Raw genomic sequence first — 24,162 nt, forward strand, 5'->3', positions numbered from 1 at the left:
ATCCCCTAACCCCAATTGGTTATAACCTTAAGTTTAACCTACTTCCAATTCTCTGAATGTGTGTGTAGTGACAATTTCTGGAGACCTGAAAAGTGAAAGCGTTAGTTGATCAGTGGTGTCCGACTCTCAGTGATCCCACAGACTGTAGACAGCCAGACTTTTCTGTCCATGGGATTCTCCAGGCAAGAATGCTGGAGTGAGTTGCCATGGCTTCTTCCAGGGGATCTTCCTAACCCAGGGATCGAGCTTGTGTCTCTTATATCTGGCTGTATTGGCAGACAGGTTCTTTATTACTAGCACCACCTGGGAAGCCCCCTTTTGATACTGAGGAGGATTCAGTAGCCCAAGTTGCTGCTGGCAACTTTCCTGTGCTGTAACTAAGGAAGGCAGTTGAAAGATAAAGGATGTAAATAAAAGAGGATGCAGACAATAGAGTCCCAGAGAAATGACCCTTGAGCCCTGGACAAACAGACCTCAAGGTCTTCCTCACTGTTACATTTCAGTTATATGTCCAGGAAATACCTTTATTTTTATGAGCCAGATTATGTTGAGAGTTTTATTACTTTCCATGACAAATGTTTTATCTGATATAATGAGTCCTCCAACAAGAGGAAGAGGATCTGGTTCCCACAGCTGTAGTGGTTCACCTGCCATTGAAGGGGGAACTCAACTACAATGAAAACTGGCACAAGACCAATCACTGTGAGCTTTTCAAACCCATGTTGTTACTTTAATTAGGGCAGAAAATCAAGACCCTTAGCATTGTGCAATCCTTAATTCATTTAAACTGATAGAGAAGATTTCAACAAAAATTGCTAAAGGAATATTTAGTTAAGGTAATCTATTTTAGGGCTTCCCAGGTGGTGCCAGTGGTAAAGAACTTACCAATGCAGGTGACATAGAGATGTGGGTTCCACCCCTAGGTTGGGAAGATCCCCTGGAGGAGGGCATAGCAGCCCACTCCAGTATTCTTGCCTGGAGAATCCCATGGATAGGGAGTCTGGTGGGTTACAGTACATAGGGTCGCAAAGAACTGGACATGACTGAAGTGGCTTAGCATGCATGCACAGTTTATCTTAGAAATAGGAAATGAAATTTAAGAAACATAAAAAAAGACAATGATCATTCATTTTTGTCTCTTTATTTGAGAAGCAATACCCTTTCATGAACCTTTCATAGTGTTCTTGGGTCCATATGGAAAATTTTGTCAGTGGTCTCATATGATAAATGGTTTTTCCCAAATTAGGGAACTGGTCCAAATATTTTTTTCACAATGGAAGCTTGTGACAAGGGTGGGTGGTGATAAGGTGAATGACAGAATGGTGGTTTTAAAATATGCAGATACACAAAGAGTCTGGATCTTGCCTTCAGTTAGGAGGGACATTAGTTTCCATTCAAAAAAATGTTAAGAAAAATCCTGCTAGACATTAAAGTCATACAAACTCCAGTCATGACTGAGGTCACAGTGTTTTAAGATTCAAGGATAGAGGACATACTGGGTCCTTTCTAATAAAGTGCCCTATAGAAATAAGCCAACATGTAGTTAGACGGACCAGAGATGGTTGAACATGGTGAGATATAAGTACAGAATTTGACAGGTATTAGAAACCTGTACTCAGTGTGACAGATTACATTTACATCTGCCAAAACCACCAACAACCAAAACAGGTTTTCATTCTGATTATATGTTTTACCTATTTAATTAGATTATTAATTTGTTTGCATACATTTTATGTATATTAATAAAGTCTATTTATTATGTTTCACACTAATACTTTAGAAAGTACAGTTCTAAACATCATCACATACCTTAAGACTGGTTTCCCCATACCATCAGAAATGTGTCTTGGGGGAATGTGTGAGCAGTACTGTGAATGGAAGAGCAATGTCTTTATGTATCTACAGCCCACTTACTACAGAAGTAATGGTGATGTACTTAACCACAAATACACAAATATGTGCATATGGTTATTTCCCCAGGAACCTGGGTGAAATGAAGCAGAGACTGACCAAAAATTCTTGACCTCCCACTTCATCTTTCTCAATTTGTCTATGAGAACGAGGCAGAGAAGACAGTCAATTGAAGACGAATATTTTTATTGTGAACTTTGCAGGGTCAGGTTAGGGAACACACAAAAGAGCCTGAATTGAGTCTGGGGAGGATGGAAGTTCAGAATGAGGAGGTTGGGTTGGGGGTGTGAGGAGAATATCCCCTTCCATTGTGGGTCTTAATCCCTAGTTCCAATTTCATGATGAGTTGCACAGCAGTGGCACACCAGTCAGGCTGCTGACTTCTCATCTGATCTAGTCCTTGAACTTGCAGACATAGGGTAATTTCAAATAACAGTTATGATCTATCCACTTGAGATATCCTGGAGAGACAGAAGAGCTCAAGTCAGTGGGGCTGGTGGAGCTTGAGAACCCAATGGAGAGGAATCCCAGATTCTGGTTTAGGCTTCAAAGGCCCTCCCTCATCTTCACCAGTCTCCCACTCCCTGGGAAGAGGACTGAAAGAAAGAAGAGATGAGAGGGAATGGGAGAAGACAAGCCAATATTATAGTTCCAGCCCAGGAGGATTCCCTGAGAAGATCAGACCCAGAAATGGCAGGTGAGGGGATGGAAAAGACTGGACAAAAATGACCTTCTATGTCTCTTACCTGAGCTGCTTGAGAGACTCCCACAGTAGCCAGGGCTTGAGATAGCAGCAGGATCCGTATCCCAGGCAACATAATTGAGCACGTCAGTGCTAATCCATTCCCATCCACCAGCATTGGGCTCAGAGCCCTATGGAGCAGAGGATGGAGTTGGGTGAGATAGAAAGGCCTTTAAAATTCTCTTGGCCTGATGCTGTCTGTTGGAATGATTGATTCCCCTCCCCAGCATCACCGAATTAGCTCTGCTGTTTAAGATGAGGCCCCACGGCTCTCCTCTGGGAAACTCTCCTTAACTCTATTGGCTAATTTTTTAGCCAATAATCACAGAGATCAATTAAATGTCTCAGAGGAACATGGCCCTATCTGAACTACACTCAGGGTGCATTTATGTTTACCTTCTGAACCTCCAAGATAGTGTCTGTTTTATAAAAGGGAAAATTGCATCAATCCTAAACCTTCATTGACGTGATAAGCACAGCATGTGCAGACCCAGGCAAGCACAATGAACTGAATTACAAGGTATGCTGTGTGAACTGTGTAAAAGCTTGACTAAAGGCAGATTACCTTTAGCTGGGGACTAGGGACCTGCCCAGGACTAAAGGCTCTCACTTTCCCTAGTTATCCTGTGAGCTCCAGGGATCTCTCAGGTATTTTCTGGGCTGGCAAAAGGGAACAAAGAGGGACCTGGGTGGCCATAGCACCTTTGGAAGTAACAGATGAGAGAGATATAAGTGTACCTCTGTGGGGTCATAGAGCCCAATCCAGATGTCTGATTGGGTATTCAAGTTGTTCTTAACCAAGGAGGCCACGAAGGAGTCCTCAGCCCCACTGAGCAGAGACACAAGATGTCCCGAGGGTCTCTTCTGGCAGGCAATCTGTATGGGGAAGGGGATTACACAGGAGGAGCTTGAGACACCACTAGGGGAAGGGAAGGGCCAATGCAGGTGAGAAGGGGTATGTTTACAAAACATGAGCTTTTCATACTCATCCTCAGGAAACTCTTGAGAATGGAGAGCCCCTGGTCCCCAAACCCAGTCTCTGATTTGTTTCTGCTTATCTCCCCTAACTGCAGATCCCAACACTCACATCTGCATCCATCCAGGTTTTGGGTGTTTTAAACAAGGCATAGCAGTAAGACCTATAGGCCATGGAACCTGTGGGACAGCTGATCCGTGCAGAGGGCAGTTCCTTTTGGGAATTTTCCCCTAGAGAGGAAGAAATAAGGGAGAGGAATGGGGTGAAATGGAGAGAGGGGATTGGAGGGGGAAGATGACCTTGGGGAATATTTATGAGGTCAGGGCTTGGGCTGACTGCCTCTCACCATTGCCAACACTCCAGGATTTTTTATAAATCATGAACTAGACCTACTAATTGGATGATGATCTCTCTTCTTTTTATTCGTTGTCTTTATTCAAAAGTCCAGTCCTTCTCCTCTGAGTTGATCAATCATTTTCCTTCTACTCATCTCGTTAATGACACTCTACACTTTTCTCCTTTATCTATGCACATAAGTTACTGAGAAAATAGAAATCACCTCACCGCATTGTTACTGAACCACTGGGGCGCTTCCCACCACTGGTTACCTGAAGGACAGAGTGATGACTCAGGAATTCCAGGCAGCTATGTTGTGTGGGGATATCCCATTACCAGGGGAGGCGCAGGAGCTTTCCTCCTTGCCTTGGCCCTGAGCAGACACTGGGAACCCAGTGCTGGAGGCAGAGAAATCTCACCTTGGACCTGAGACAGGAACATCAGGCAGAAGAGCAGCATCCAGGACAGTCTGGGGAGGCCCAGGGAAGGCAGCATTGTGTCCACAAGGTGTGGAGGATGCTAGAGAACTAAAGGGAGGGTGGTCAGAGAGAAGGCACGAGAGACCCCCTGTTGTACCTCTTGTCTTTTCCTCCATCTAGTCCCCAAGGAATAAATCCATCTTGGTAGCATCCATCCCCTTCCATGGTGCTGGAAAAAATTAGAAAATCTACACATCCTAGTGCATCTGAGATCTCCAAGTCTGGCTTCCCCTGGTCTCAGAGCTCCCTTGTTCTCTGAGGATAAGGGTCCTTGTACACCTTCCCTGAAATGTGCAAGGTGAAACCCCTGTCACTGGCCTCACCTAGTCTCAGCTCCCACTTACCTCTCTTGCAGGGATCTGCACTGGCTTGTCAGGGCAGAAAAGATTGGGCTTTTATAAGAAAGTTTGAGGGAGGGGCACTGAAATGAATGAGGGGGAAAAGGAGCCAGGACAGGGCTCAGGGGGACGTGTCTGGTTTTGATTTGTGGAGATTTTCACCACGGGCAGGAGATCCTTCCAAAGGCTGGGAATTGTCACAGCTGTTGCTTCTTTTTCTTCATCAGACCAGTAATTTCCCAGGAACAGGTGATGTTTGTGCATTTTTCATCCTTGCCAGTTATCTTGGTCTGAAAAACTTACAGGAGTGAAGGAAACCTGGTGGCATGAATTCTGATGTTTAATAGTTTAGAAAGTCTGTGACATGGGAGAGTTCAATCTGCCAGGAACTGACTCTTGTTGGCATATATATGAGTTTCATTAATCCTTGTCTTTTAAGATTAAAGAAAAACAAATTATGAAGTAAAAGTTGGGGGAGTATAACTTTGAAAAAAATTATTTGAACTAATGAGTCTTTGTGTGGATCACAACAAACTGGAAAATTCTTAAAGAGATGGGAGTACCAGACCACCTTATCTGTCTCCCAAGAAACTTATATTCAGGTCAAGAAGTAACAGTTAGAACCCAACATGGAGCAATGGGCTGGTTCAAAATTGGGAAAGGGGTATGTTAAGGCTGTATGTTGTCACCCTGCTTATTTAACTTCTAGGTAGAGCAAGTCCATCATGTGAAATGCCAGACTGGATGAATCACAAGCTGGAATCAAGATTGCCAGGAGAAATACCAATAACCTCAGATATGCAGATAATAAAGTGAAAAAGTGAAAGTGAAGTCGCTTAGTCGTGTCCGACTCTTTGTGACCCTGTGGACTGTGGCCCTCCAGGCTCCTCCGTCCATGGGATTCTCCAGGCAAGAATACTGGAGTGGGTTGCCATTTCCTTCTCCAGGGGATCTTCCCGACCCAGGGATCAAACCTGGGTCTCCCGCATTGCAGGCAGACAGTTCAACCTCTGAGCCACCAGGGAAGCCCATGCAGATAATACCACTCTAATAAAAGAAAATGAAGAGGAAATAAAGAGCTTCTTGATGAATGTAAAAGAGGAGAGTGAAAAAGCTGGATTAAAGACAATGTTCAGAAAACAAATACAATGGCATCTGGCCCCATCACTTCATGGCAAATAGATGGGGAAAGAATGGGAACAGTGGCAGATTTTATTTTCTTGGGCTCCAAAGTCACTGAGGACAATGATTACAGCCATAAAATTAAAAGATGCTTCCTCCTTGAAATGAAAATTATGAAAAACCTAAACAGCATGTTAAAAAGAAGAGACATAACTTTGCTGACAAGTCTGTCCGTCTAGTCAAAGCTATGGTTTTTCCAATAGTCATGTATGGAGTGTGAGAGTTGGACCATAAAGAAGGCTGAGTGCTGAAGAAATGATGCTTTCAAACTGTGGTGCTGGAGAAGACTCTTGAGAGTCCCTTGAACAGATCAAACAAGTCAATCCTAAAGGAAATCAACCCCGAATATTCACTGGAAGGACTGATACTGGAGCTGAAGCTCTAGTCCTTTGGCCATCTGATGCAAAGAGCCAACTCATTGAAAGGACTGATGCTGGGAAAGATGGAGGGCAAGGGGAGAGGGGAGGCAGAGGATGAGATGGTTGGATGGTATCACTGGATCAATGAACATGAGTTTGGGGAATCTCAGGGAAAGAGTGAAAGACAGGGAAGCCTGGCGTGCTGTAGACCATGGGTTTGCAAGGAGTTGGACATGACTTAGTGACTTAGAAACAACAGTAACAATGGGGGAATTTAGTAAGCATGAAGAATGTGAGCTCAATACAGAAATTCTCGTAGAATTGTTATATTCCAACAAAGGTAATTTTAAGCAAGTTACTATTTTAAATAGGAAAAAAATATAAAATATATAAGAATACATCTGATAATAGTAGTCAAGATCTCGTAACAATTTTTTCAAGCTATAAAGAAGAACTAAATACATGCTGAAATTAATCATGTTTAGAAAGAAAGTTTCAATATCCTCAGGATGTACTTTGTTCCTGTATTGTTTAATGGGAGTGCAATTGGAATACTAACAGAATTTTTCTGATAATCTGATAAACTAAAAACTCACAGGAAAAATAAGAATAGTTAACACATTTCTGAAAAAAAAAAAAAAACAAAAAAAAACAGTGAACAATTTTATTTGGCCATGATTCAAAACTTCTTACTGTAAAGGAGTACAACTGCAGGGAGAGCAAACTTGAGTGGTCTAATGAAAGAGAGAGCCCAGAAATATACTTATTATATGTGGAAATAGGAAATCTGGAGGGTCATTGCCGATCAGAAAGTATAAGCTGAAGGATTTGGTTTTAGTGGTTAGCCATGTGTACAGAAATAAATCAGATTCAGACCCGTTAAAATATAAAAACTAACAACAACAACCAAAATAAAACAAAATCATTACAGAAGAACTGATGTGAAATGTAAAAACCAGCATTTTAAAACTTTAGAAGAGAATATTTTAAAAGTGTGATTTTGATTTAAGAAAGCACGTGTTAAACAAAAAGCACAAATTATAAAATAAAATATTGCTAAATATGACCACTTTAAAATAAAAATAAAATAGCAAAGTTAATATGTCAAAAAAATAAGTATGCGTTTCACTAAAGAAAAAGCAAAGTGATCAATATGTATATGAAAGTATGTCAACCTCATTAGCAATCAATTAAATTAAAATCAAAATGAAATATAATTTCATGCCTACCAGATTGCTGCTGGTGGTAGTGTAAACTGATAGAACCCTTTGGGAAAACTGGAATTTTCTTGCATGCTTAGTTGCTCAGTCATTTTCAACTCTTTGTGATCCCATGGACTGTATCTCACCAGGCTTCTGTCCATGGAGTTTTCCAGGCCAGAATAATGGCGTAGCTTGCCATTTCCTATTCTAGGGGATCTTCTGGACCCAGGGATGGAGCCAGCATCTCTTGAGTCTCCTGTATTGGCATTTTCTTACACCCAGATCATCCACTTTTAGGAATATACAGCTTGCATATTAATGCCAGGTAGAATGTAATACACAGGCTGTTAATAGCATCATTATTTATAATGGCAAAAAAAAAAAAAAAGCCAAATGTCCATTAACAGGAAGCTGGATGAGTAGTTTAAATAAGTACTTTAAATAAGCAAGATATCTGAGTGAAACTGAGTGAACCAGTTACAGGCATCAGCATGGTTTAACCTCAGAGATATATAATAGGTTGAGAAAAAGATATCAAAATATAGAAGATTGCAAGCTGTGTAATTTTGTTGTTTTAAACATCAAAAACAAAAATTAAAAAAGGATTATGTGTGATTTAGGCATACTTACACATATTAAAATATTTTAAGAGGAAGGAAATAATAAACTCAAAATTCTGAATTGTTGGTTCTGAATGAAGGGAGAAGAAAATTGTTGGAACTGGACACAGGAAGCTTTAAGTATATTAGCAGTGTTGTACTTTTAAAATATAGTAGTAGTTTATGTGTAACTTTGTTCTGTATTTTTCAGTCTCCTATAAACGTGTTACCACAATTTAAAAAATTTAAATTAAATATTAAAAATGTGTTACTGTATTTAAAAAATAAAAAAGAAAGAAAAATATAGTAGTTTAATTTTTTAAAATTGTTCTTTTAATCATATATATGATATTTTTATTGTCTTCTCTATAAAATATATGATATTGAAAATGAAAGAAAATGGAATTAACTAATTTAAGAAGAGCAGAAATGACTTTAAATGGTTTTTAACTTATTGCAATTAGTCCATACAAATCAATCTAAAATGATTGTTGAGTTTCAAATAAAGGTTTCATCAAGATATTGGCCAAGTTATAGTCATCTGCAGACTTGAGTGGGGATGGACTATCCACTTCCAAGATGGTTCATTAACTTGCTAAATTTGTGCTGGTTCTTGGCAGAAGGCTTCAGTTCCTCAACACTTGTATCTTTACATAGAGTTTCTGGAGGGTCCTTGCAATGTGGTGATTAGCTTCCACCAGCACAAGTGATCCAAGGGACAGAAATGAAAAAGCTGTAATGTCATTTAAAACATCATTTCTGATGTTGCATGTGGTCATTTATGCAGTGTATTGTTGGCTTCATGGCTTAGTCCAGTCCCATATGGTATGGGATAATATAAGGGTATAAATACTAGGAGATTATTAGGTCTCATCATAGTAGATTGCCAACCTACGTGGGACTTGGTACTTTATCAGTCAGAAGTCCTATAAAAGAGGTCTGGTCCTTTCCTTTTTTTTTTTTTTTTTTCCTTTAGAAGATACTTCTGAATCTATGTAATACAGACCATTTTTATCTGGGAGGAGGAACTTCACTCAATTCCATCCAATATTCCTCAAGCTTCAAATAAACTTGGATGAGTGTGAGAGCAGGAGACATAGTGTTTATCTGTGCCAGCTACAGAATCTGATGCCCAAGGACCTACCTATTCAAAATATTCAGTTATAAACTAAATTTATCATCCCTCTCCTGCTTAAAACCTTTCAATAATTTCTCCATTATCTCTTTTTGTGACTAGCTATTATGGCACAGCAAACTATCCCAATTTAGTGACTTAAAGCACTAACTAATAAAACAACTTATTATTATTTCTCGTGGTTTTGAAAGTTAACTAGGCTTAGTTATACAGTTCTTCCTGGGGGTTTCTCATGCAGATAACAACTGGAGCTGGAGTCATATGAAGGATCAGTGTCAGTCACATGGAGGACTGGACCTGAAAGATGACAACATATATGAATGTATTTGAAGCTATTATTGGCTGAGACCTTAGTTGGTTGTGTTAACTAGCATGTCAACACAGGGCCTTTCTACATGGCTTGGGCCTCTTATAGCCTGAAAGTACCAGGTTAGAAGGACTTTCATTGATGATCAGAACTCCTAAACGGCAAAAGAAAAAAAAAAAAAAAAGTGGTTAGTTTGTCTTAGAACAGATTGAGGAATGACATCATGCCATTTATACCATATTCTACTGGTCAAGCATGGGTTTGCATTCCCAGCGTCTGGAACATTAAGCACTCAATAACGCTTGTTGAATATGCTAGTATATTTATTCCTAAAGATTTTGATAAATATAGCAGCTGCATTTAATTTCATAATAATACCTTACAGGTGCAGAAGACTTAGATTTTTATTTTTTGGAAGACTTGGATTTTAATTTTACATCTTTAATGTTTTATTTTAAGGAAGCAATTTTATTCTCCCCTCCTTGGATCTCCTTTTCTCAATTTTCTAGTGAGGATTTTGTATGAAGAGGACTTTAATGTATGTTATATAATTATTTTGTTGGTTGGTATACTGTAATAGCATGAAAGTGGGTCAAAAGACCCACTGAAAAATGCTTACTGTTCTCATATTAAAACCTTAGGGACTCTTTAGGGCTGCCATCTTCTTGCCTTATTGCTCCAGAGGAATCATTTTTGAGCAAGCTTTGGGAAAAATATAATATCATGAAACCAGTCTGGAAATGGAGACATTGCAGATTATTTTCACTCTGATATTTAGTACTGGCTGCTAGAAACAACTTAATTCCAAAATGGAAGTGGACACCTGCTGGGCTCTCCTTGCAAATTTGCATAAATGGAATGTATTTATAGAATCATTACATAATATTTTCAATCAAATGTGAAGTCAAGTGGGCCTTAGAAAGCATCACTACAAACAAAGCTAGAGGAGGTGATGAAATTGCAGTTGATCTATATCAAATCCTGAAAGATGATGCTGTGAAAGTGCTGCACTCAATATGCCAGCAAATTTGGAAAACTCAGCAGTGGCCACAGGACTGGAAAAGGTCCGTTTTCATTCCAATCCCTAAGAAAGGCAATGCCAAAGAATGCTCAAACTACTGCACAGTTACACTCATCTCACACGCTAGTAAAGTAAGGCTTAAAATTCTCCAAGACAGGCTTCAGCAATACGTGAACCGAGAACTTCCAGATGTTCAAGCTGGTTTTAGAAAAGACAGAGGAACCAGAGATCAAATTGTCAACATCTGCTGGATCATCGAAAAAGCAAGAGAGTTCCAGAAAAACATCTATTTCTGCTTTATTGACTACACCAAAGACTTCGACTGTGTGGATCAAAATAAACTGTGGAAAATTCTGAAAGAGATGGGAATACCAGACCACCTGAACTGCCTCTTATTTTTTTTTTTCCTGACCTGCCTCTTGAGAAACCTGTATGCAGGTCAGGAAGCAACAGTTAGAACTGGACATGGAACAACAGACTAGTTCTAAATAGGAAAAGGAGTACATCAAGGCTGTATATTGTCACCCTGTTTGTTTAACTTATATGCAGAGTACATCATGAGAAACGCTGGGCTGGAAGAAGCACAAGCTGGAATTAAGACTGCCAGGAGAAATATCAATAACCTCACGTAGGCAGATGATACCACCCTTATGACAGAAAGTGAAGAGGAACTAAAGAGCCTCTTAATGAAAGTGAAGGAGGAGAATGAAAAAGTTGGCTTAAAATTCAACATTCAGAAAACAAAGATCATGACATCTGGTCCCATCACCTCACAGCAAATGGATGGGGAAACAGTGGAAACAATGTCAAACTTTATTTTTGGGGGCTCCAAAATCACTGCAGATGGTGATTGCAGCCATGAAATTAAAAGACGCTTACTCCTTGGAAGGAACGTTATGACCAACCTAGATAGCATATTAAAAAGCAGAGACATTACTTTGACAACAAAAGTCTGTCTAGTCAAGGCTATGGTTTTTCCAGTGGTCATGTATGGATATGAGAGTTGGACTGTGAAGAAAGCTGAGTGCCAAAGAATTGATGCTTTTGAACTGTGGTATTGGAGAAGACTCTTGAGAATCTCTTGGACTGCAAGGAGATCCAACCAGTCCATCCTAAAGGAGATCAGTCCTGGGTGTTCATTGGAAGGACTGATGCTGAAGCTGAAACTCCAATACTTTGGCCACCTCATGCGAAGTGTTGACTCATTGGAAAAGACCCTGATGCTGGGAGGGATTGGGGGCAGGAGGAGAAGGGGACGACAGAGGATGAGATGGCTGGATGGCATCACTGACTCGATGGACATGAGTTTGAGTAAACTCCGTGAGTTGGTGATGGATAGGGAGGCCTGGCGTGCTATGATTCATGGGGTCGCAAAGAGTCAGACACGACTGAGCGACTGAACTGAACTGAATTGAGTTTTATTCAAAGTGTAGTAATTTGTTAAATTTTGCAAGCTCAACGTCCTTGGAGTTTTAGAAGAAAGAGCACTTTGCCTGAAGTAGTTTACATGGAAACTTGACATGCATATATGAAAAAATAGCAGGGAAAAATCTGAGTATCAAAGGACACATTCTTTCAGCATATATTTCAAAAATTAGTAGAGCTTGATAACTTCTATATGTTTCTAATTCCTTGTAAGAGTTAATTTGAGTCCAATAAGGAGGGTGATTAAATATATGTGTGTGTGTGTGTGTATACATATATACGTATATACACATCAAGACACTACGGTTTGAGCTAAATCAAGAATAGAAGAGGCACTATAGGTCAATGCATAAATATGTTCTATGGAAGAGACTGCTCTAATTTTCAGAGATTATTTTATTAAAAGAAAAAAAAAGAAAATAACAAAGAAGGATTAAGAACAGAAAGAACACAGTTCAGATAACCTGAAATCCCTCAAGATATTTGATTTTGTGGATTGGTTGGAGTTAAACACTCAGACTAGAGGAAAGATTTATTCCTTAGCTTCATGTTGTGAAGTGGGAAGAATCTAGAAAAATGTCATTTCGTAGAAAATTCCACTCAAAACACAGTGCATAATGCTCAAGGCTCTCTTTTTTTCCTCACTTTCTGCTTCTTTGTGTTTCATAGATCCGCCTTAGTTGCTTAGGGGAGAATGGAGACATAAGCTTCTACTGTACTTGAAGGAAGGATCCAGAGTCAGATCAGAAGCAAAATGGAGACACCAACCTGAGGTCTAGGTCGCTGCTGCTGCTGCTAAGCCGCTTCAGTCGTGGCAGACTCGGTGCGACCCCATAGACAGCAGCCCACCAGGCTCCGCCATCCCCGGGATCCTCCAGGCAAGAACACTGGAGTGGGCTGCCATTTCCTTCTCCGAGGTCTAGGTTAAGATGCAGTAAATAAGGTAAGGGGCTTCCAAGGTAGCACTAGTGGTAAACAACCCATCTTCCAGTTCAGGAGTCATAAGAGACGTGGGTTCCATCCCTGGGTTGAGAAGATCCCCCGGAGGAGGGCATGGCAACCCACTCCAGTGTTTTTGCCTGGAGAATCCCATGGACAGAGGAGCCTGGTGGGCTACAGTCCATAGGATTGCAAAGAGTCAGGCAGGACTGAGGTAATTTAGCACACACACAGGCACCCTAAACTAAGCTGTAGACAGAAAAGGAATAGCATGTCTCAAATCTGGGATCCATCCAAGGCAACTGAGGAGTGTCAGGGGAAAGCACTTGTTTCATTCTGGGGCAGAAAACTCCTGAGACAAATTCAAGTGGACAATACTTCCATGCTATGTTGAGAAAAGCCAGCGCCTGCCCTCAGGCAGTGCTTGGAATTACATGACTCCACCAGAGTAGGGAGCCTGGGTGTGTGGAGTGGCCCAGGAGGGAACATGAGACTCCAGTAAGACTCCTGGGTTGGAAGCTATCTGAGGCATTATGAACGCTCTGTTTGTGGAGCTGTCTTTCCTACCTCATAATGTTGTCTGGGCATCCAGATACCCATCCCCATGCACGTTTGCTGCCATGCCAGCCCAGATAGTGGACTAATCAGTTAGACAGTTAGTTGGGCTGTCAAATCAGACAGACCCATCTCATAGAGTTGAGATAGGAATTAAATAAAATAATGTACAGCAATCCTTAAGTATGGTGCCTAGCACTTAACAATCACATAATAAATAGCAGCTAATTATAATGTTATCTTCAGTGCCTGGCAGTGTCATAACAGATTCACAATAATTTTCAGTGGAATGATGTAAATGCATACATATGATCTACAGTTACAGGTTATGAAGTGACTCCACTGGATCATTTCTGTAGCTTACCAGTTAGTTGATTTATTCTTTAATTTTCAACAATGTTCTCTAGAGGACAACAACCTACCAATGCTTTTCCAGGCTTTGTAGTTTCTTTATATCCTTAAATACAATGAAACAATACTTGTTTTGTAGAAGTAGTCAGAAGTTACTAGCTCAGGAAAGCAGTTTACTCATAAATTCAGTGTTATCAGAGAATTACTAAACTATTTAATACAGAAGCTCATCTGATTCTGGCGGATGGTGGTTTAGTCTCTAAGTCATGTCCAACTTTTTGTGACCCCATGGACTGTAGCCTGTCAGTCTCCTCTGTCCATGGAATTTCCCAGCAAGAATGCTGGAGAGGATGGCCATTCCCTTCTCTAGGGGATCTTTTTGACCCAGGGATTGAACCTGGGTTTCCTGCTGGGCAGGTGGATTCTTCACCACTGAGTCACCTGAGAAGTGCTCATCTAACTACCATTATTCAGCAGTAATTTTGTGCCTGGGGCTGGACTTAAGAGCTCTATGCAGATGATCAATGTAATATCAGATCATCATTATGAAACAGCTATGCTTACCCTCATTTTCACAGAAGAAAATGAAACTTTGGAAAGTTTGAATAACTTGTTCATGGTTTCTCAAAAGTAACCATATGAGGATTAAAATCCCCAAAGCCAAAGTTCTGCTCTTTATCACTGTTACCCACTTCTGTGGAGAGATTTTTTTTCTTAGAGTATTGGTGTTTGCTGCAAAGCCACTGACTTCTGCACCAAGGGAGAGGAGATATTTTTTCTAAGATATTTAATTTACCAAGCCCAGAAAATCTTATTTCTCATAAACATAAAGAGGGTTGAAAACACAAGGGAAAATCTGTGACTAAGGGCTGTGTGGGTTCTTTGCTAAGCTACATTAACCTAATGGACACTAAGAGAAAGAATGCTTTCAGGAGAGTTACCACAGCCTCTTTACTTACTCAGATACAATACTATCAATTCCTTGATCTAGAAAAAGACTGCTACTGTTCCTGTTCTCCCTACAATAAGTCATCCAAATGCTGCAGTCCCAACTTCTCTCTAATTTAGCAAAATTGCCAAAGCATCCATTATTTTCTTTTATCTTAAAATGTACCATGTACATTAGGTAGGGTGGCTCTTAATTAACTCCACATAACAATGAGGAAATTCAGGAACAGGGAGGGAGCCCAACTTAGTTTATGTCACACTGCACATTAGTCAGTGTGAGAATTGAATTCCCTGGATTCTTCCTTCTCAGTACTAGACCCCACACTATTTCACTTGAATTGAAATATTTAAGCATTCAGCAGCAATGACTGAAATGGTGAAAAGATCCAATTAGTTGCTCTCTGATACATGATACATTTTTGAAAGGTTTCACCTTGGTTGATGGATTCATTACTTTTAGAACATCTTATTTGCTTTCTGCTAATGGAATTTTCAGCAGGTTAGTTAACTTTACTAAGCCTCATGCATAGTTTAAGTGTCATTTTATGTAAAGATATTTACTGCATGGAATATTGGTCTAATTAATTCTTGAGAGCAACTAGGAATTGCTCTAAGTTATTTTTGTCTGTAGTTACAGTATAAGCCTTAATAATGTCCTTCAGATATTTTGTAACTATAGGTGCCCACATGTGTGAATTTAGGTGCATAGTATCCAGACATAGGTTCAGAATACTGGATTTACTTTGTTGAAATTAAGGCATGTGTTTCAATTTTTTTCAAGTGATACATTTCTCTATAATTGTTCCAGCTTTAGGTACTATTGGGCTTCCCTAGTAGCACACTTGATAAAGAATCTGCATGCAATGCAGGAGACTACAGTTCAATCCCTGAGTTGGGAAGATCCCTTGGAGAAGGAAATGACAACCTACTCCAGCATTCTTGCCCGAATTCCAGGGACAGAGGAGCCTGGCAGGCTACAGTCCATGGGATCCCAAAGTCAGACATGACTGTGCAACTAACTTTCACTTTCTTTCACTTTCTAGGTATCATTGTATCAGAGCTCAATTACAGTGTATCTAGGGAATCCTGGAGTGGGGAAATATGAGAAGCAGCATGTCTAAAGAACACATAGAAACTCTGTGGACTCTGGGAGAAGGCGAGGGTGGGATGTTTCAAGAGAACAGCATCAAAACATGTATATTATCTAGGGTGAAACAGATCACCAGCCCAGGTTGGGTGCATGAGACAAGTGCTCGGGCCTGGTGCACTGGGAAGACCCAGAGGGATCGGGTGGAGAGGGAGGTGGGAGGCGGGACCGGGATGGGGAATACATGTAAATCCATGGCTAATTCATTTCAATGTATGACAAAAAACCACTGCAATGATATAAAGTAATTAGCCTCCAACTAATAAAAATAAGTGGAAAAAAAAAGAACACATAGACAAATTCACACAGGCCAGGCTTTCAAATCCAGAACAGTACATCCAAGGGATAGGTGCAAACAGAGATCCATTAGATGCAACTTTCTTCATCCAGGGCTTCCCTGATAGCTCAGTTGGTAAAGAATCCCCTTGCAGTGCAGCAGACCCCAGTTCTATTCCTGGGTTGGGAAGCTCCTCTGGAGAAGGGAAAGTCTACCCACTCCAGTATTCTGGCCTGGAGAACTCCACGGACTGTATAGTCTATGGGTCACAAAGAATCGGACGCGACTGAGCGACTTTCACTTTCTTCATTCCAGAGGGTAGGTTGAGTATAAATGTCAATTCAGGTTTATTTGGTGGCTCAGATGGCAAAGAATCTGCCTGTGATCCAGGAGACCTGGATTTGATCCCTGGGTTGGGAAGATACCCTGAAGAAGGAAATGGATAACCACTCCAGTATTCTTGCTTGGAGAATTCCATGGACGGAAGAGCCTGGAAGGCTATAGTCCATGGGTCACAAAGGGTCAGACACAACTGAGTGACTAACACAATACACTGGGAGCTGCAGTGGTTTTAGGCCCAAGGAATTTGTACTGAATTCAGAGGATCTGAAATAATGCAAGGAAATGTCAGCGGTCTTGGGGAAAAGAGTTATCAGTCATAAGGGATAGACCTTCAAAACTGAAATAAGAATCTCTGCTGAATTCAGATGCAAATCATGAAGCAAAATTTGGAATTCAGGCAATCCTAATAATATTCCAATGGTCCAAGCAAGGGTAATTTGTCTTAAGGGCAATCTGAAGATTTATTACAATTTCTTTTAGGCTCAAAGCTGGAAGAGTACATTCGGATTGCCTAAGATAGTGTATAGAGCTATTAAAACACTGGATACCTTTGTTAAGATTGATCTTGAGTCTGAGATGGAAAGAATCAGTGTGGAGAAAATGGTATTTTGAAATTGCCATGTTCTCTCCAGCTTCAAGCACTTGACACAGGCCTTTCATTCCTTACGAAACACTCATTTGCTTCTTCCTTCATTCTTTCCCCCAGCTTGTTTCCAGTTATCATTAAAGTCTACCTTAAACATCACTTTCTAGGAAGATCTTTCCTGAAGTCCTGTCTAAATGGTGCTCTTCTGCTGTGCATTCCCATAGCATATAGACTCTTTGTACTTTATTGCAATTATTTACTCTATCGGTTCAGTTTAGTCTCTCAGTCATGTCCCAGTCTTGGTGGCCCCATGGACTGCAGCATACCAGGCTTACCCGTCTATCACCAACTCCGGGAGCTTACTAAGACTCATTTCCATCAAGTCCGTGATGCCATCCAACCATCTCATCCTTGGTTGTCCCGTTCTCCTCCTGCCTTCAATGTTTCCCAGCATCAGGGTCTTTCTCAGTGATTCAGTTCTTCACATCAGGTGGCCTGAGTATTGGAGTATTTACTCTATACCTATTAATATTTTTCCCTCTGGGCTATGGGATCAGTGAAGGAAGAGACTACAGTTTTCTTGCTTACTGCTATGCCTCAGTCCTAAGCATTGGGTCTGGCCTGAGTCTGAGCCACCTGACAACCATAAGTTAAGAGATTTTTCTAATGCTATGTGGCTATAATTATCAGAGCTGAGGCTAGAACCCAGGTTTTTTGACTTATTATCTACTTGAGTTTCAGTCTGGATAGCAAAAAGAATTCTCCAGCAGAAGACTGGTGTTCTAAATCCAGAATAGAATTTGGCTTGCATGGACAAGCAATTAATTCAGACTTAACTTCTCTAGTAACTGAGAAGTTATCTTCTTGAGATATAGTGTTCTCATGACCCTTTCTATATCAGAGGACTGATATGAAACTCTAGTGAGATCAATGCTGCAAAAATGCTTTGAGGAGCATATGGATGTCATTAACATTATCCTTTACAAAGTTCTTTACATCTGGTTTCAACTGCATTTTATAAGGTCAATTGAGTGTGTGTGTGTGTGTGTGTGTGTGTACTCCTTGGTGGCTCAGTGGTAAACAATCTGCCTGCAATACAAGACACCAAAGTTCAATCCCTGTGTTGGAGGAGGGCATGGAAACCCACTCTAGTACTCTTGCCTAGAGAATCCCATATCCCATGGACAGAGAAGCCTGGCAGGCTGCAGTCCTTAGGGTTGCACAGAGTTGGACACAACTGACATGACCAAGCAGCAACATATAAATATGAATATATATATACACATATATATATATATATATGTGTATACACACAAAAGTTGCAGTCCAAACAACTCATGACTCACTCAAGTTCAGTGGCAGAACTGAAATTAAATTTCTAATTAAATTTTAAAATTAAATTTCTAAATTCTAATTTCTTCAAAACAATGTTTCCTATATAGAAATTTTAATTTGTTTATTTTTAATTGGAGGATAATTTCTTTACAAACGTGTGTTGGTTTATGCCATGCATCAACATGAACCAGCAGTAGATATACGTAGGCCCGCTCCCTCTCGAACCTTCCTCCCGCCCCATGCCACTGCTCTAGGTTGTCACAGAGCCCTGAGTTTCAGTTCCCTGCATCATACAGCAAATTCCCACTGGCTCTCTATTTTGCATATTATAAAATTTTAGTCTAACTCCTTGTGGTGAGCATTTATATTTTTCTACTAAGTGAAAGAGGTGGATAGTTTCACTTACTCTAGTTTATTAAGAGGAAAGACCAGTAGGAACTTGAGTTCTGAATATTTATTCTCTAGCCTCTGTGTCTTAACATCTGGTTTGGGGAAAGTCAAGAATTTGACATTGAATTTCACCAGCAGCTCATAAATGCGGGTCCTCAAGCTGCATGAATGTGCATCAGTGAAACTTTCTCCTCTGCCAAGGAGATGAGTCACAGTTCAGCACTATTAATGGGTACTAACGAGTGGTCAGGGACATTGCTTTCAAATGGAGAAGGCAGCAGGAAAACCTCCAAGTGTTTGAATTATATAGCAGAACATGCTTACCTTGGTGTTCTTGGCTTAAGCTCAAGGCAAAAGCAGAGATCCTCCAGCCAGTGATTATAGCCATTAATCACCCTTCTTCTCACAAATAAGCAATGTCTCAATGATACTCTAAAATGTATTTTAACCTTCTCACAGGGGGATAGTTGATGATAAACTAAGAAGCTTTGTCCCTCTGGGTATACACTTTATATATGCTCTAAATAAAGTATTAAGGTTCTTTTATTCACCTCATAAAATCAGGAATGCAGCAAAAAGCAGCCATGGGGGAAGTTATTGGATGGAGTTAATTTTAGTGGAAAGTTTATTTAGTAAACTTTTCCCACCAGCAAGCAATAGGCATGCATGTGGTGTTAGGAGAGCAGTCTATTGCACACTAGGTTTTACCTAGAGCAAAGTTTTGAGGAAGAATAAAGAACTGAGATTTTTCAGGTCAAGGATAAGTTTCAGTGTAAGCTTTGCCAGTTTCTGGTTATGTGAGATAAAGCAAGTAACTTGATGTCTCTGCATCTGTTTCATCAGTGATAAAATAGAGTCAATACCTCAAGATTCCTCTGAGAATTAAAGAGAAACATTGACTTTCTCGGCACAGCATGAGGGCAGTGAGGTGGCACAGTCCTTTGGATCAAATTATTCTGAAGTTCACATGCTAGTTCACTCCCCTGCCAACTGCATGTCTGAGTGCTGTTCATGTCATCTCAATTTTAGTTTTTAATTTTTTTTCCTCTCCACAAAATTGTGATGATAGCATCTACCATGCATGCTTCTTTTTAGGACGAACAAACATTTGCTGCTACCTAACAGCTTTGGAATCATAATTCATCTTCCAGCATGCTCTGCCCACTCTTTCCTCCCATACCCCTTTGGACCATCAGCCTTAGGTGCTTGTGTTGCCTCATTGAGGCCCATGGCCATCTGTCACATCCCACCACCTCGTCCAAACTTCTCCAGCCGAAATCTATCTCTGGGACCAGAATTTGTTTATTCTTGGTCCCAATTATAGACCCTTTTTTGTTTCTTTGAGGTAAAAATTAAGTATTCTTTCAGACTAAATGTTAAAAAGATATTATAAGACTAAAAAAAAAAATCAAAAGCTCTCTATGGAGACATCATTCTTTATGCAAGAAGAACAGTCTCAAAGTGTGCTCATTTTATCCTCCATGGCAAACTATCCGGGGATTTTTTTCTTTCTTTCTCTCTGTGTATACATATTTAGACTTTAGGTATTTATGAAGGGGATGGTTTTCCATGGACCTTTAAAATGGGCCACACAAGATGCTGATATGACATCAGAAACCTGGAGTTCATTCAACATTTATTTGGCTAATACATGCGTAGCTCATCATATTTAAACTGTGTTTTTGTACATGGGAATTTCTGGATGTGACTGGAGGACCTGTAACTGCAGCCTGGATATCTCTAATCATGCATTTGAATTGTAATTGTGGATTCCCTTTAGAAAAAAAAAAAAATTGCATCTCACTAATTTCTGACCACCTCTGCTGATGTAGGGCTTTCTGCAGACTCCCTATCCTTCATGCCACCTCAAGAGCTTCTGCAAGTTTAAGGGGTACCTCATGAGGGCCTGTGGGTAGGCGTTCTGATGCTGTAATTCCAATCTCCAGTAGGGAGTCCGCAGAAGTCTCCCACTGGGCATTACCACTGATATGTAGCTTGCAAATGGGCAAGGTCACCAGTGCTCACATGGCAGCCCTCTGGACCTGGATGTGGACTATATAGAAGCATGCGCAGTGAGCATGAGAGAAAGATGGATCTCCCTACTCCATCTTACATCCTGTGAGAGGATTTCCAAAGGCGTGCCAAGGCTCCTACTTCGTTGGGATGGCCCCTGCTTGAGACCTACTGTTCCAGTGCTTTCCTACTCCTACTGAACAAGAAGTTTCTGTGACTAGACAGCTTTCTCTTTCTCTGAATCTGAGTGACAGGATTGGGGCAGGTTTTGTGTGATGATCATGATGCTGTATCCAGCGTCCCTCCTTTGCTCTCATGGTGAAGGCATTGTGAGAGTCAGATGTGTCTGCCTGATCCTCTCTTCTTGGTAAGTCTTTCTTTTTTCTTTTTTTTTTTGGTAAGTCTTTCTTAAAACACTCCTTCAGTTCAGTTCAGTTCAGTCACTCAGTCGCATCTGACTCTTTGCGACCCCATTAATCACAGCACGCCAGGCCTTCCTGTCCATCACCAACTCCAGGAGTTTACTCAAACTCATGTCCATCAAGTCAGTGGTGCTATCCAGCCATCTCATCTTCTGTTGTCCCCTTCTCCTCCTGCCCCCAGTCCCTCCCAGCATCAGGGTCTTTTCCAATGAGTCAACTCTTCACATGAGGTGGCCAAAGTATTGGAGTTTCAGCTTCAGCATCAGTCCTTCCAATGAACACCCAGGACTGATCTCCTTTAGGTTGGACTGGTTGGCTCTCCTTGCAGTCCAAGGGACTCTCAAGAGTCTTCTCCAATGCCACGGTCCAAAACACTCCTTACCCTACTATAAATAAATAAGATTGTTTGGCCTGAGCATTTCCATATAGATTCTGAGACACATCTGAAGCCAAGCTGTAGGTACAATTTAGGCTCAGTCTGATACTTGGGAGATAAAGCTGAAATCAAAAGTCTACGATAAATTCTGTGTACTTACCTTGGTAGAGGAGTGATATGAATAGGAGTTAAAATGTGTCAGATCTTCTAGAGATGGGAGACCAGTTAGGAGCTGAAAAATGCTCTATAGACAAATGTGTACCTACAATCACAATAATAGTAGTGATGCTTGTACCTGACTTCACTGTCTTATTATTTTCCATTGGTTTCCTAGAAAATGGATTAAAGGAGGGATAGGGTCAGATGGATGCTAGTAATCCAAATTTCATGTGACAAATCTGAACTTTAGAAAGGAGACATGACCTGTAAAAGTGTACATACCTGATGAGATATAGAGCCCACTCAGAAGCTTGGTAACAGTAATATATCCCCTAGCACTTCACCAACAAAAGTCTGAATAGTCATAGCTATAGTTTTTCCAGTAGTTATGTACAGATGTGAGAGTTGGACTGTAAAGAAGGCTGAGAGCTAAAGAACTGATGCTTTTGCACTGTGGTGCTGGAGAAGACACTTGAGTCCTTGGCCAGAAAGGAGATCAAACCAGTCAATCCTAAAGGAGATCAACCCTGAATATCCATTGGAAGGATTGATTCTGAAGCTGAAGCTCCAATACTTTGGCCACCTTATGTAAAGAGCTGACTCATTGAAAGAGACCTTGATGCTGGGAAAGACTGAAGGCAATGGAGAAGGGGATGGCTGAGGATGAGATGGTTAGATAGCATCACAAACTTAATGGACATGAATTTGAGCCAACTGTAGGAGATAGTGGAGGACAGAGGAGCCTGGTGTGCTGCAGTCCATGGGGTTGCAAAGAGTTGGACATGACTTAGTGACTGCACAACAACAGAAGACAATTATGATTAAAAGTGGAGAGAACTTTGATTATGGATTTGTTAGTGTAAGGTGTGTTGGTAGGAATTCCAGGAGGATATGTGATACTGAAGGTCAGAAACAAGGTTAGGTTTAGATTTCACAGTGAAGCATCTATTTGATATGATTCCTGAATCCATTGGTATGGGTGACTGAAGGAAAGAGCTAACCTATAGTGCTGAAATGGTCAGAGCCCGAGTGTCTATGAGATGACAAGGAAGATAGCAAAGTAGGCAAAGACAGGGCAGATAACCCTCTTTGCCTTGTGGGCAAAATGCTGAGCTATTCGTGAATCCACCTGCACAAGTCTCTTCAAGCATATCAAGGCTCTTCAAGGGCAGGAACTGTGTCTTTTTCTTACTTTTCATATACCATATACTTAGCACTGGGCTGGGCACAGAGGACTTCAAAGTGAGAGGAAAATAGGCCTCCAGATGACAACTTGGTCTTTGGAATTCTCTAGCCCCAAATGTCTATGACAAGCAAAATAATGTAATAAATATTAAGACTGTGTGATTTATTATTCCTTGTCATGCTTCAGAGAAAATCTTCAATTATTTTTAAAAAAAGAAGCAAAAGTTTAAAGAATGTTAACTTGCTGCAAAAATGTCCAAATACAAGGATAACTCAAAGGAACACTGTTAAACTCTTTTAGCAAAGAGGTGGGAAAACAGTCTGGTTCCTCATCCTGCTATCATTGTGGGTTCGGTGTCAGGGTGCATCCACGTGGCATATTTATTGACCTTTGCAATCACATTCAACACCTAAATATTTCCTGGCACAGCTATCTCCATTGGGCTCCATTATCAAGGCTGCTTTTTTACAGCCTGAGTTTGCTGTTTTATCTTCAGCCTTTGAGACTCTATTATCTCAGAATCAGGAAAGGACACCTCATCAGCAGTGGAATAGTCATCTCAGCAGCAATGGCTGGAGGCAGAAGGAGTGGGGAATGGATAGGCCCACCATCTGGAAGTTTGAAAGGTTGTTTTTCTTCTGCAGTATTTCCTTGCCATAAATTTATTGAGTCTTAGTATTAGGGCTTCCCAGGTAGCTCAGTGGATTAAGAATCAGCCTGCAATGCAGGAGATGCTAGTTTGATTCCTGGGTTGGGAAGTTTCCTTGGAGGAGGTTATGGAAACACACTCCAGTATTCTTGCCTGGAGAATCCTATGGACAGAGGATCCCAGTGGGTTACAGTTCATAGGGTCACAAAGAGTCAGACACGACTGAGCAACTAACACACACACACACAAACACACACACACACACACACACACAGAGGATTGGAAGATACACTAAATTTGATCCAAAGCAACTCTGTGTAAAATCTAAGTACCTTCTGTGGGGAAACTCAGTCCCCTGAGCCAAGCATTTTGATCCCAGCCCCAGTCTTTTGCCTGCCCCACATTCTGGGTTCACTCAGGACAATGAGACAGGACATCAAGCGTTCTGGCTAGGAATGAAGGACACAGGAGGATG

At 40.8% G+C, this 24,162-nt stretch overlaps 1 protein-coding gene across 2 annotated transcripts; it reads right to left on the reverse strand.

Moving 5' to 3' along the window:
* Positions 1 to 2,304: 2,304 nt before the first annotated feature.
* LOC110151817 (lithostathine) lies at positions 2,305 to 4,460 on the reverse strand. 2 transcript variants are annotated; one of them, XM_020915248.2, is made up of 5 exons: positions 4,385 to 4,460; positions 3,741 to 3,859; positions 3,392 to 3,529; positions 2,658 to 2,784; positions 2,305 to 2,372 (listed from the first exon to the last, which is right to left on the reverse strand). In XM_020915248.2, exons 1-5 carry the CDS (start codon positions 4,458 to 4,460, stop codon positions 2,305 to 2,307), a joined length of 528 nt encoding a protein of 175 aa, XP_020770907.2. The 2 variants fall into 2 exon arrangements, with proteins under 2 accessions (XP_020770907.2, XP_020770908.1); XM_020915249.2 differs by lacking the exon at positions 3,392 to 3,529.
* Positions 4,461 to 24,162: the final 19,702 nt, after the last annotated feature.

The sequence above is a fragment of the Odocoileus virginianus genome, chromosome 2 (assembly GCF_023699985.2).
Source record: "Odocoileus virginianus isolate 20LAN1187 ecotype Illinois chromosome 2, Ovbor_1.2, whole genome shotgun sequence".
Classification (NCBI taxonomy): domain Eukaryota; kingdom Metazoa; phylum Chordata; class Mammalia; order Artiodactyla; family Cervidae; genus Odocoileus; species Odocoileus virginianus.

Coding starts and splice junctions, on each gene's coding strand:
- LOC110151817 (XM_020915248.2), bottom strand. CDS start 4,460: ATGCTGCCTTCCCTGGGCCTCCCCAGACTGTCCTGGATGCTGCTCTTC. Junction 3,530..3,740: donor AAACCTGGATGGATGCAGAT/GTGAGTGTTGGG, acceptor TTCCCCATACAG/ATTGCCTGCCAGAAGAGACC. Junction 2,785..3,391: donor GGCTCTATGACCCCACAGAG/GTACACTTATAT, acceptor TCTGCTCCATAG/GGCTCTGAGCCCAATGCTGG.